The 15,256-nt window shown below is 32.3% G+C and overlaps 2 protein-coding genes across 2 annotated transcripts; both read right to left on the minus strand.

The window, feature by feature from the left end:
* Positions 1–2,400: 2,400 nt before the first annotated feature.
* On the minus strand, positions 2,401–6,949 carry LOC147277324 (cationic peroxidase 2-like). The gene is made up of 4 exons (XM_086253695.1): positions 6,912–6,949; positions 4,226–4,583; positions 3,805–3,967; positions 2,401–2,831 (listed from the first exon to the last, which is right to left on the minus strand). Exons 1-4 carry the CDS (start codon positions 6,947–6,949, stop codon positions 2,401–2,403), a joined length of 990 nt encoding a protein of 329 aa, XP_086109821.1.
* Positions 6,950–9,087: 2,138 nt separating this feature from the next.
* On the minus strand, positions 9,088–9,771 carry LOC147277325 (uncharacterized). The gene has a single exon (XM_086255622.1). The coding sequence runs from the start codon at positions 9,769–9,771 to the stop codon at positions 9,088–9,090; it is 684 nt and encodes a 227-aa protein (XP_086111748.1).
* Positions 9,772–15,256: the final 5,485 nt, after the last annotated feature.

Consider the following 15,256-nt stretch of genomic DNA (forward strand, 5'->3'; position numbering starts at 1 on the left):
GATCAAGACTATGACAAGCACATGGAATATTGAACCCCTTGGTGTTTTCCTTTCATATTAGACCCATTATCATAACCTTGTCCTCTCACAGCATCAATATCAAGATCAAGAGATTTAAGTACAACTTGCAATTCATTAAACAGCCCCAATCCAGATGTATCATCCATGTTTAAAAACTCTAAAAAGTACTTTTCAACTTTTATTGGACTACTTGACATGTCTATACACCGTACTAATAAAGTCATTTGTTCTTGGTGGCTCACATCTGGAGTACAATCAAGAATCACTGAAAAATATTTTGCATCTTTGATTTTTTTTTATAAGTACACTTTTGATGTTAGAGGCTAACACATCAGTCAACTCAATCTGAATTTTATGACCAAGATAGTGATAATGAATCTCATTATTCAAAATGCGTCGAATATGATATTTCATTATTAAATCAAACTCTGCAATCATTTCAATCAAACCCAAAAATTACTATTATTATCTTGGTATATTTTCTCATTGGTTCCACAAAAAGCCAGATTATGTTTAGCAAGACATTTCACATCAGCAATTATTCTTGCTAAAACTTGTTTCCATCGTTCTTTCTCTTCTTTAATTTGCTTCTATATTTCTTTATTAATTGTTTCATTCTTGTCCTATCTGATTCGCATTTCATTCCAAGTATTCATGTTAGTGATCGATATGCTCAATACTATTCTCATGTTGTTTAAGCCTCTCACTAAGATGTTTCCAATCTCTATATCCTTCATTTGCCAAAAAAATTTTGTTGTTCACTGATTTAAACAACTTGCAACAAAAACAATATACTTTTTCCAAATGCTTTGAGTACACTAGCCATTTCCTATCTTGACATAACCCCATTTGGTAACTTTCGTGCATAATGTGCAAATGAAAATTGTCTAAAGGTACGATCCAATGGAAAATTCATATTATATTCTCTTATTGGACCTTTTTCTACTAAGAGATCCTTTGTTAATTTTGTTATCAAGGTTATCCCAATTTCTTGGATCATAAATGTCCAAAAGAGGAGTTTGTTGTTCTGTTTCATTGCCTAAATTTTCAGTACAATATATAGACATTCATATCATTGTCATTTTCACCTAAATCACCAACCTCCTCATTGATTGGACTCCCATTATTGGAAATTTAGAACAGTTGGATTTTCAGCTTATGTTTTTCTGTTTCTTTTGGGATTTAATTTTTAGTGATTTCTATACCGTACTATCTTCTCTCTATACCACTATACTCCACATCAAAAAATATTTCACAAAATTTTCATTTTTCCCCCCAAATCAATTTTTTTCTTTAATTAAAAAAAAAAATTTGACGGAAATTTTGACAGATTTGACAGAATGCCTTTGATTGAAACAAATCGTTAATTAATTGAAGTAAAATGAAAACAAAATCTTCAATTGAAAATAAAGGTCTATTTGAAGTCATTTTGCTAAACCTTTTCCAAAGATAATTATCATGCAAAAAATATAATATATATTTATAATCCTTCTTTACAACAGATAACTGGATTTTTTTTTTTTTTTGCAGATTCCTGGAATCGAGTGCCCGACAGTAAAACTTTTTGAAGTTCTAAGCAGTCAAATTTGGTTTTTCAGCTTTTATGTTAAGTATTAACTGAGAATTTGGCTCTCATAGTTAAAACCTAATATAAATTAAGCATCTAAAAATCAGTCTATGTCCTATATATTGGGGTGAATCCATTGGAAAATATGGTAAAATAGAACGGAGGAAGCAGCATGGAGCATTTTAACTTTCGCCTGCTATAATAATAATTAAAAAAAAAAAAAAAAAACCAACGCCGGTGCCTGAAATTCATAAAAAGAAAAAGTGCGGACGAAATTTTTTTTCAATATATTATAGAGATGCAGGCAAAGACGAGCGTTGAGCTTGGGGCAAAGATAGTAGAGATGTAGGCGAAGTACTAATTTCAATCAATTTTACGCTCTACAGCCAAATCGAACCTTTCTTGCCCCTTATCATTGGTATGGTCCTTCAATTTGATCAGTGTTGCTTTCTTACCACTTATCTCTTATTAATGCATAAACAAAAAGCTTATTGGAATTAACAATACAAAGATCAAATTCACATATCCAAACATATTCAATATTCACATATCAAATTCACATATTCAAAAAGCTTATCGGAATTATTCAATATATGTCCATTTTAATCATTATACATTGCCCCAGCATTTCAACACTAAAATTTACCAAACACTTATACACTACTTTTTATACTCACAAGTCACAACACTTTTAAGAACACAGTTTATCAAACGCTTAGCTTACTGTATAACTGAAAGCGATTATTTTTGAAGTTACAGTAATACAAAACTGGTCCTTGGTCTGCAACTTTATTATGGAAGTAATTACGTGATCAATTTATTGCAGAACATACTTTACGAATTTGACCATTAGTCGACCCAAATTTCACACCAATGTTACTCATCTTCACCATGGATATCCCAAACATCTTATTGAAGTTCGACCGAGGAGGGCCATAATTACCGTGCAGAAAGCGTTGCACAAATGGTTTGGTTGTATTATCAGTCCAAAGCATCTGATCAGACTCAAGAATTCCTCTGCCATTTCTCAAATTTGCAAAGAAAGATGCATCAAACTTGTCCCTACTACCTGTGTCTAATCCAACTAGCTTTGTAGTTGTACTATCGTTATTATATGGGCAGAGAGCTTGTAGTTGAGGAGAAAACGTTGGGTCGATCTCAGGGGCGGCACCAGTTGAAGTGGTGTAATTGAATAGTCTGTAGGTGAACCACTGGCAAGCTGAAGTTCCTATGGTATGTGCTCCTAGTATGGCACAAACAAATTTATGTATATATGGTTAAGAGAATTAACTAACGACAAAGGTGGAGTAATTGTATTTGTATATATATAGTGAGAACTGACAACTACTTGTATATATATAGGTAGCTCCAGCATGCATCATACTACTGTGAGAGAGATCAAGTCATATTAATTAGCTAGATCAGTAGATATTGAACGTAAAAATAGTTTTATTCACAATTATGAATAATTTTCCTATTTTTAGAAAAAAAAAATATTTGGAGCAATCCACAAATTGCATGTGTTGTAAGATTGGCTTTAAGGGCATGTTTACTAATCAGGAATGGAAATGATTCACATTCATGTATTTACTAACATTTGAGAATCATTTATATTCTCATTCCTATGTTTACTAATAGTTAATGAGAATTCTCATTCATGGGAATTGCTATTTCATTCCAATTCCTAATAGTTGGTAAACACGTTAATGAGAATTAATTAATTACTGATTCTGATTCTTGCATATTCTGATTGTTTAGTAAACATGCCTTAAGAATAGACAAATGAGGCAACTGCCTCCCAAATGTTTAGGACCTCTAAATTTTGTAGACCCCTTCTATATTATGATGATTTTTGTGATTATCTACCGATGAAAAAATAAAACCATATCAATATGCATGAAAGATCCAAGATCGATCTCATTTTAATATTGATTGGCTTCAACTCTCAGAGTCTTAGGACATGTCCTGACGTGTTGCTGCGTGGGGACCCACTAATAATCTGGTAACCTGCCCAACTTTTACAGGGGTGACCTCCAAAGAATTATATATATATATATATATATCGTCAGTGACCACACCATGCCATTCTATGATTTGGTTCAAATATGAGTGCATGGGATCATATGATGAACAATGTTAATTAACATGTGTATGCAACATGACCACACAAAAAAACGTGTGTGTACAAGTATACAACACTAGTTTAAGTAGCTTACCAACAAGGGTAACCAAATCTAGAGTACTGAGTCCCTTGTCCGCAAACATTTGCTTTAGCTCATCAATTGATTCAGTAACGTCTGGAAAATTTTCTGCGTCTGATGCCAATGAAACAATCCCATCCAAGCGTCCTGTAGGCACTGCCCAACTTGCTCCATTGGCCTACATAATATATGTACATATGTACATGATCGAATCAACTAATTTTGATAAGAAATAACACAATTGCATGCATTTATATATGGTGATTATCAAATCCCTTACCCTGATCTTATACAAAAAATGTTCTTTTTACCGAATAATTTAAAATACTATATATATATATATTACATGATTGTAAATTTAGAAAATTATTTAAGTTGATTTTTGGTTTAATTTATAGTGCTATTGACTCACAGTCTAACAACATAATATATTTACCAGAACCACGGCATCCCGTGCAGCTAGTGCAAGAATATCAGCGCAAGAGACAATCCCTCGGCATGCCTTCTCAAGCTTAGCCTTAGCATCGTCAATAACTTCATATCCTGTCAAATTGAAGGCGGCTTTCTCAGTGTCATCACCGTCAATGAGGATGGAAGCGTCGCAGCCACGGATAAAGCAATCGTGGAAGTGCATATTCAGCAAGCCAGGAGCAATAGTAGGATCAGCTTGGAAATGAGCAGCAACTGTAGACCTGACTATGGATTCAGCCCGAGGACATGTATATGAATAGAACCCTACTCTTGTGCCTTGCCCTTGCACTTGCAGTACCGATGTGGTAACAAAGGCAACCAACATTGACAACAATAAACGTAGTTTTTGAGAGGCATTAGAACGGCCTGCAAAACCCACCATTGATTAAGAATTGAAGGAGTAAATCTATGGTATTGAATTATGTGACTGCTATAGGAGTAGTAGCTATTGATTTCTGTGGAGCTAGAGGCAATATATATAGGTATTTATAGGCATGCATGATCCATCAAAGTCAAAAAGGGGTCGATAAGAACTGAGAAATGTAAAATTTTGAGAAAAGATCTAAAAAATGATCAAATTTAAACACGGGCGGGATAAATTTTGTGAGTTTAGAAAATTCTAAAATCAAACAAAATATATTATTTTTGTTTAATTGATTTTCAGTAAGAACAATTTTTATGTGACCTAAATAATGAAAAGTTTAATTATATTGTGTGGAGATCGATTCCGAAAGAATAATTAACTTGTTATTAACCTAGCTACTAACGTGTTAGTATTTAATTAGCGCTCTCATATTAAATAAATCTACTGGTAAAAAAAACTGACTATAAAGCTCAATTTAAAAAGTATGTGCTCTTTTTTGAACAAAAAAAAAAAAATATGTGCTCTTCTTTGGACATTTATTGGCCGCCAACGTTTCGTTTTCTTCTTTTGCCACTGACGATGTTAATATCTAATTGGGTCTCTATTTTGTGTCGTACTTGTGTCACACATGTTTTGAACTCGGATTTTGTTGTGCTTGATATGTCATAAAATTCAACTCAATCCATTTATTTAGATCATGCTCATAGCGGCCCAACTTATTTTGTGGCCATATTGTTTTGGACTCATGTTAAACTAATTCATTCTAAGCCACTTTGTGTCAACTGAGCACTAAAACTTTCATTTTATGTTAATTAAAGACTTTTTTTTTTTTTTTTTTTCAGTTTTTATCACAACTTTGACCCAACATTGGATTTATCAAACCTCTACCAAATTCAACAAACTTATACTGGGTTTAAAGCTATACATCTTCTCTTTATAACCACATAAAGATCATTCAAATCAGACATCTAAGTAGGGTACCCCGAAGCTATTCAATAGGATCTCTGGAAAAATATCTGAAAAATTGGATAGTTTCGGGTCGATTATCAGACGTTGTAGAGGTCTGATTTGAGTGATCTTTATATGGTTGTAAAGAGGAGATGCATATCTTTAAACCCAGTATAATTTTTTTGAGTTTGGTGAAGATTTAATGGGTCTAACGTCGGGCCAAAGTTGAGATGAAAACTGAGAAAAACAAGGACCTTAATTGACAAAAATGAAAATTTCAGTCCTCAGTTGACACAAAGTGAAATTTATATCATGAATAGAGATTTAGGGTATAATTGGAGTCTTTTAGTTAAAATTTTCCTGATGAGAGACTGATAAATCTTATATTCAAATCCCATTGTAAACAATTAAAAAAATAAAAAATAAAAACAAAATTACAGTCCAATTTTATTTTTAAACAAAAACATTCAAAGTGGCTTTTTCTTGTTCATGTTATTATTGAATGACAATTACATCAGTAGAGGTTAAATCATGCGCCCCACAAGGGAGTCAAATTTTGTCGTGGCGCACTCATTTTCCAAGTTTGGCAAGTGATTTGTAGTTTCAGAAGTTAATCAAGATATTTACAATCTTTATCTTCTCTTTCTCACCACTACCAAATATTTTTGCATTTAAAAATTTTGTCATCTCTAATTGTCATTTTATAACAACCTTAATCCTCATTGGGTATACAGCTTCATATATATAGTCAACCAAACATCCCTTTTAGTAAATTAGAGATGTAATTTGTGAGACGGCCACAAAAACTAAGGTTTTTCTTCATTTTATGTGAGGAACCGAATTTCTTTGTCATTAGTTCAAGTTTTGGAGATATGGGAATGAGAAATCAATTTCATATCTATGTTTGGTAAGTACAGAGAAGGAAAATTATTTCCTGGCCCAAGGAAATCTGATGTGCTTATTAGAGAGAAAATAAAATCCTTGCTCCAGCCAGGGCATCCGATTATAAAAAAATGTGTGAGAGGAGCACTCATCTTCTTGTGTAATTAATTTTCTTAGTGGGACTTCCATTACAATGCAACTTTTTCATTTGGGTTTCATTGTTGTCCAATACTACAATATCTTAAGATCATCTTGATGGTACATTCATAAGTCTTCTTCAACATCTCAGGTGTACTGTTGTCACAGACACATACAAAAAAATAAATAAACTAATAAAATAAGTCAGCAAGTTCATGAAATGTAACACCCAGAAAATTAAAATACATATTTATTCTAAAGTGGGAGACTCGCAAGAATGCATGTATTCTAATTTTTTATTTTTACAAAAGGGACCCATGCTAGAGTAATGATGCTTACGGTAGAAAACTGATGCATAGTAGTTAAAAGAAAAACAACACAAAACAAAAGAGAAACAATTTTTATGTAGTGTAATTTTATTTGAACCAATTTAACCGATCATGTGGTGTACTAAGTCTAATATAAGTGTGTTAAACTTCTATTAGAGAAGAGGTGAGACCCACATGGGTGGGTTATATACTTCTATTAGAGAGATGATACGATGATATATTGCATAGTCAATTAAAAATTTATAATTGTTCAAATAGTTTAATTTATTTTTTTGTAATAGAAATTCTCGCATCCACATGCAAGTCATCCACATACATGTCAGTTGATCTGTAAGAAGCTATTGATGACAATTTTATATGCACTTTATATAGAAAGCATGTCACGCCCTAAAACTTAGGTATATAACACCTTGATAACACCCACAATTATATATAACTCCCGTACCACAAGTAATTATAACTCCAAATATTCATACAAAAAAAAATAAATAAACTAATAAAATAAGTCAGCAAGTTCATGAAATGTAACACCCAGAAAATTAAAATACATATTTATTCTAAAGTGGGAGACTCGCAAGAATGCATGTATTCTAATTTTTTATTTTTACAAAAGGGACCCATGCTAGAGTAATGATGCTTACGGTAGAAAACTGATGCATAGTAGTTAAAAGAAAAACAACACAAAACAAAAGAGAAACAATTTTTATGTAGTGTAATTTTATTTGAACCAATTTAACCGATCATGTGGTGTACTAAGTCTAATAGAAGTGTGTTAAACTTCTATTAGAGAAGAGGTGAGACCCACATGGGTGGGTTATATACTTCTATTAGAGAGATGATACGATGATATATTGCATAGTCAATTAAAAATTTATAATTGTTCAAATAGTTTAATTTTTTTTTTTGTAGTAGAAATTCTCGCATCCACATGCAAGTCATCCACATACATGTCAGTTGATCTGTAAGAAGCTATTGATGACAATTTTATATGCACTTTATATAGAAAGCATGTCACGCCCTAAAACTTAGGTATATAACACCTTGATAACACCCACAATTATATATAACTCCCGTACCACAAGTAATTATAACTCCAAATATTCTCAAAATAGGTTAATTAGTAAAATAGGTGGGATTAAAATAATTAAATACACAGCAAAAATATAAAAGAAAATACTTTTATAGAAAACCAACCCCAAGGTTACAGTCATTAAATGGTAACCTTGAACAAATACAAGACTCATAATAATTTAGAGTTCAAAAAGAAGGAGTTCAAAACTACGAAAAACAAAAGGGAAATTTCATTAAATATCTCTTTTTAATACAATAATATCTTTTCTAACCCTTCCCACCCATTTTTATCATTTATAGCTCTTTGGCCCATTTTCAAACAAAAATGCCCTTCCCTTTCTCCCACCCACATGAATATCCTCCTCATTTGTGATCTCCATATATCACACAGCTACCCAGCTATCAACATCCTCTCTATCTCTCTACACAGCTACACAGCGAAATCCATGGCTATTCTTCTTCTTCTTCCTTCATTGCCACTCCTCCAAATCCCCATGTCAACAACCATTCCACCAAACCCTGCAAGACCTTACTTCCCAAGCTCTCTCCCTCCAAACCCTCCTCCTCTCCTCCAATCTCCATCCTCCATTCTGCCCCCCTCCCTTCTTCGCCGTCCGATAGGACCCGGCCATCAAAACACACCTCGGCTACTTTGCCAACTAGGGCTGGCCTTGACTTTTGGTAGGCTTGGGGCGAAAATTTGAAATGGGCCCTTCTGTATATAATTTTAATTTTACAAAGGAAAAAATTATAAAATTTTGTAGACCGATTTTCATTATATATAAAACAATATCACAGTTTGTATAATCTTGAACAAAAAACAATTAAAGTTGTCGGGTCTTTGCCTCTTTGGACATACAAGTTTTGAACAAAAAGTAAAAAAAATTTAGGGGCCTTTAGACTTGTCAAACAGCATACCTCATCAATCATCTCCGAATGTTTTACCAATGTAAGAACCCATGTCAAAAAAACAGCTACAAAACAATACAACAAGGTAATGAGTACCAAAAATTCAACAAAAATGCCTTCTTCTAGCATGTTTAGAAGCAAAGTCATCAATAACTTTTTCAACTTCAAGATTTTTCAACATATCCTTTAGATTGCCAATCCATTTAATCTTTCCTGTGACATAGATGATCTCAAGTAAGATTTTAACAATTTTAATCTTGAAAAGCTTCTTTTTGCAGATGCTATAGTCACAGGAAAAGTCAATAAAATTATATAAGCAATTGATACATTTTGATAACAATCTGCAGCTTTTACAAACTCTAGAATTTCAATGGCTGACTTTTTTTCAGCTGGCAAAGCCACTTGTAACACTTTCAATTTAGAGAATAAATCATTTGAATCAATATCAGACAACTCACCATGTTTGAGAGCAGCCTCAAGATTAACAGAATTTTTTTTCAATTTATCATCATCTAAAGAAGTTAACCTTTTTGAATCAAACAAGAACCCAAAAATACTGTCATATGTTTTCAATTGGTCAAATCTACTCTTCAATGAATTAATTGCAATATCCACAACAACAATAAAGTAGTTAACTCTAAAAGATTCTTCTTCCGTTTGTGTTGCCTCATCATTGTTATTCTCATCAAATTGTTTTTTTCTACGAATTTGACGTTTTTTAGGAAATACAGGATCAATTCCCATATCAGAGGCAATGCTTTTGACATAAATTATGGCAGATATAAACCCATTCTCCCTATATTTTTCAAAAAAAAAAAAAAAAAAACAAATCAGCCCATTCAATTGTTCTATGGCAGCATCAATACACATATCTTTTGATTGCAACTTTTTACTAACCATGTTAATGCTAAATAAAATATCATGTCAAATAGTCATACTTAATAAAAACTCAAAACTTTCAAGATTATTTGCTAAACTTTCAGCTTCACTCTTTGTCTTGGCATCATCACTAGATTCATGTAATTCCAACAAAGCTTCTCTTATTTGGGGAGCTTGATATCTTATGGCTTTAACACTATTAATTCGACTTTCCCAACAGGTTGTGGACAATGTCTTTAGAGTTAAGCCATGTATCTTGTAAAATTCTCCTTCTTTTAGTAGTGCTAGAAAACAAGCAGGAATATATACGTTGAACTACTCCAAAAAAAGAAACTTTTTAACACAAGAGTGTGCCATATCACTAAGAATTAGGTTAAGACTATGACAAGCACATGGCATATAGAACACTCTAGGATTTATTTCAATTAATCTCTTTTTAAACCCTTGGTGTTTTCCTTTCATATTAGACCCATTAACATAACATTGTACCCTCACATCATCAATATCAAGATCAAGAGATTTAAGTACAGCTTGCAATTCATTAAACAACCCAATCCAAATGTATCATCCACGTTTAAAAACTCTAAAAAGTACTCTTCAACTTTTATTGGACTACTTGACATGTCTACGCACCATATTAATAAAGTCATTTGTTCTTGGTGGCTTACATCTGGAATACAATCAAGAATCACTGAAAAATATTTTGCATTTTTGCTTTTTTTAATGTGTACACTTTTGGTATTAGAGGCTAATTAACACAGCAATCAACTCATTTTGAATTTTATGACCAAGATAGTGATAATGAATCTCATTATTCAAAATGCGTTGAATATGATCTTTCATTATTAAATCAAACTCTACAATCATTTCAATCAAACCCAAAAAATTACCATTATTACCTTGGTATAGTTTCTCATTGGTTCCACAAAAAGCCAGATTAATTATGTTTAGCAAGACATTTCACAGCAGCAATTATTCTTACTAAAATTTGTTTCCATCGTTCTTTCTCTTCTTTAATTTGCTTCTGTATTTCTTTATCAATTGTTTCATTTTTGTCTAATTTGATTCGCATTTCATTCCAAGTATTCATGTTAGTGATATGCTCAATATTATTCTCATATTGTTTAAGTCTCTCACTAAGATGTTTCCAATTTCTATATCCTTCATTTGCCAAAAAAATTTGTTATTCACTAATTTAAATTAACAACTTGCAACAAAAACAATATACTTTGTCCAAATGCTTTGAGTACACTAGCCATTTCCTATCTTGACACTCCCCATTTGGTAACTTTTGTGCATAATGTGCAAATGAAAAATGTCTAAAGGTACTATTCAAAGGAAAATTCAGATTATATTTTCTTATTGGACCTTTTTCTACTAGGAGATCCTTTCACTACTACAAAAAAGCTCATACATGTTACTAGTGCCAGTGGAACTACCTCCCCAGTTCTGGGAGAAGGGTCCATATCTCTTACATAATCATTAAGTCTAGACCACGTCTTGGTTGTCCCTTCACTCGACTATGATTTGTTGTCTGTTCCTCAAATCATTGATTCTCTTAATTGTACTGTGTGTTTTTGGCCATTGTATTGTCTTTTTCAGGATCTTCTCACCAGGGCCATGATTGGATGTGGTACTAGGAAGGGAAAGGTGTATTATCTGGACCTGACCGAAGACTGCAATAAGAAATTGAGTCAAGCACATCATGTGAGAGGCGATGAGTCTGTCAAGATGAAGTCGACCAAGAGGACTTGTCAGTAGAGCAATCCCCTAACGGATAATGCAACTGTCAACGACTTCCCCCTACAAGTACAATTATAATATTGGTTTAATTAATTAAATCAATGTTATAATTGTTTTTCATCGGGGAAAAATAAATTATCATCTAATAGTTGTGTTATGTATACATATACTAGCTTCGATCTTTCACACGCATTCTAAGTATACAAATTGTCTTTTTTATTCTGTATATAAATTTTTTTAAAATAATGTTGTTAGTTGTTCCTATCTTTTAGGACATTTTTGTTTGTATTTTATTTAATAGATTAGTTGTTTATAGGCTTATTAATATTAAGTGTAATTTTTTTTCACTTCACATTTTAATTAATCATGAATATATAAGTTGGTGAATTTTGAATGTTTCAATCGATGTATTTTTGTGAAATTTATATGAATAATAAACTTAATGAATCATGATTCACGATACATTTCTTTATTGCAAGTCTCGCCGATTGTAACTTTGCAAGTTTAATTATTGCAAAATTTTGTGCAATTGTGAAGGGTTGGACTATTATTCAATGAAGTTTTAAATTTTTTTTTAAAAGGTTAAAAGTCTTTACTTGACTTAAAGTTAGGTTAATTTTTTAAATTTCTTTTGTCACACACATGATATATAAACTGAAAAGCAAGAAATTGAAACAAATGAAAAAAAGAGCAAGCTTCCTCCACAATTACGTAGTCTTTAGCCAGACAATTTGCTTGCTCAAATAAGCGAACCCGACTCAATGATACACCGAGACAGTCCCAACTCAGCAGCAAAACGAACACCATAAAACACTGCAAGAGCTTCACACGTTGCTACTAACTGTAAACGCAATCTTGGTGCCCAGGGGATCCTGACTGCAGGACGGCAGCATCAACGTTAGCTTTAAATATATGTTGCCAGCAGTGGCTTCGATGCATGGTTAATCAAATTAAAACTTGGGTGTTTTGTATTGGCATCAATTAAAACAATTAAGGCCTAATAAGAAAAATTAGAAATAAACAATTGGGTTATGAATTGCCTAAAACAAATTAAAGACAAATAGCCCAATTTAATCAAGAGAGAACATGAGGAAAATCAACCCCAAAACACCAAGTGGGGCGACAGCAATAGCCATCGATCCTCCACCAGCAAGGCCGGCGGCTCCTCTATGTATTTCTCTTGCGTTGAACTAATTCACCCACTCAAATCGTTTGAAACACTTTATAAAAATATAGAATTGGAATGCCCAATCAAAAAATTAACTTTCTGTTATGGCCAAAAAATGTCTCAGCCACATGCACAGCCGAGATCGACCACAACACGCCTCGCCGTAAGTGACGCAAGGTTCCAACCTTTGGCATGAATACGGGTGTGCCACTGTTCGGCTTGGAATAGCCGAATAAAAAAAGATAATAATCGATGCAAAAATAAAAAAATAAAATGTAATACGCCAAATTAAATATCAAACTTGTAACTAACAACTGTGCGATAGGAAAATAAACATGGAACCTATTTAAATTCTTTTTTTGCCTAGGATTAATTAAGACTCTGAATAAGAACAACCAAGAAAATAAATAAAAGAGCAACAAGATTTGATTGTAAAGTAATGAAAGATGACATTAATCTAAAATTGATATTCAGAGATGACAAAGGAAAACACATATGAAAATAGTGAAGAAAATATTGAAAGGGTTAGAAATTTGTCGAAAACATAAAAGGAAATTAATATAAAGAGAGCTTTAAAAGACTATGAAAATCAAAATATTGAGAGCTTTTGAGAGCAGAAAAGTTGCTGGGTTGAATTCACTTGTCGTTTGTTAGAAAGGTTGTTTGTGTGGAGAGATCCTGAAAATAGCCTTGTGAGCTTTTTTTTATAGTGGTCCAATTGTTTTGCCCCCAAGTTTTTTAATTGGATGCAGCTACATGTTTGGTTAAGATAACTTGTACTTGAGTGGTGAACAATTGTCTATGAGCTGAGTTACTTTTGTCTGTGAACAGTTGTCTATGAGCTGAAGATAAGCTGTGAACGAGCTAGAAATGAGCTGAGTCACTTTTGAGTTGCAAACATGTCCAGCCAAAAGACATGTAAATATGGCCAGCCGAGAGCTTTACTATAGCTGGTCGAAGATATACCGCAAGCCTTTGCCGAGCTTGCACTACTTATTGGGCAATCAACTATGTTTGGTTAAAAAAAAAAAAAAAATCTATGTTTGGTTAAAGGCCATCAAAATATCATCAGCTACACAACTCTCGGCAGAGAACCAAGAGGCTAAAAACATCACCCATGCACGCAAGACACTCTTCATTATTTTCGTCTCATCCTTCACTTGTTAATCAAAAGACCAACAATATATAACAACCATATATCCTATACCAACACCACGTAGTAAACCTGCTCGATCTATTAATTTTAGGTTCAATCAAGGCATTAAATTTCTTTTTTTAGGGTTTCGAAATCGAAACATATATTCAACAATTTTTTGTGAAGTTTTCACCGAAATTTTTGAAATTTCGATGAAATTTACCGAAATTTTCCGTGTCAGCAATTAATTCATATTTTCTATTTTCTCCAACTTCAGAAATTCACCAAAAATAGCTCGAGACTCCAAATAATTCACCGAAAAATCTTACGGACTTGTATTGATGTGTACTAATTTTCTATGACCTCAAAATAGTCAAATCGCTTTCAGAAAAATTATGAAAAATCCTACTCTCATAAATTAATTCCAAAAAAAAATAATCGCTAAATTCTTGAATTTTCCTGTTCTAAAATTCATTTCCACACAACTATGCTCTAGAACTTCAACCAAAGGTCTAAGTTAGTTAAAATAAACTTAAGGAAATTTCCGATTCCTTTAAACAAACCTTAAAATAAGTTTGAAAAATTTAAGTAACAAAATTACCATAAGCCAAAATTTGGGTTGTTACACTCAGTGAAGACAAAGCTTGGTTGAGTGAGAGGCACAGGAAAAAAGGAATTAAGGAAAGAAAAAAAAAAAAAAAAGGGAGCTAGGGGGCCTGGGGGGTTGGGCTTTGGGCAATTGGAAAGAAAAAAAAAATTTGGGGTTTCGTTTAGTTATTTTAAACCCTAAACTCTAATACATTTCTATATAAAAAAATAATTAAAAATATCCTAAATGGCCTAAAACCTAATATTCTAAAGAATATAGAGTATATATAGTTTAATGTATAAATTATAGAGTATATAGAGTATTAGGGTATATAGAGTATTAGTGTATAATTAAATTATATAGTATAAATAATATACTAATTTTATTTATTTATTATACTAATTTTATTTAACAGTATTTGCTTCAGCGCGCATTATATTCACCTTATATTACATGAAACTTACTGTATAATTTGGTTTCTTCAATATGTTTTAACAATTTAGTAGATAATATGTTAAATAAACATATGATAAAGTTTCATTAAAAATTTATGTATTTTGATAGCAATTTTCGTCGTTTTTGCCTAATTTTTGTCGAAATTTAAAAATTTTCAAAAGTTTCATCGAAATTTTCTCGAAATCTGAAATTTAATTCCTTAGTGCAATACTAATTTCAAAGAGTTTAAGATTAAATAAAATTTGGAGTTAAAAGACCTAAAAATTGGGCTAAACAAAAAAGATTGGGCTCTCATTCTTAGTGGGGTGGGCTATACGTATTGGGCTATAACATACATAGTAGGATCTTTTTTACACAAAAGCTATCTGGGCTACAGCCCATGGTA

This window comes from Dryas octopetala, chromosome 8 (genome assembly GCF_963921425.1).
Source record: "Dryas octopetala chromosome 8, drDryOcto1.1, whole genome shotgun sequence".
NCBI classification, from domain to species: domain Eukaryota; kingdom Viridiplantae; phylum Streptophyta; class Magnoliopsida; order Rosales; family Rosaceae; genus Dryas; species Dryas octopetala.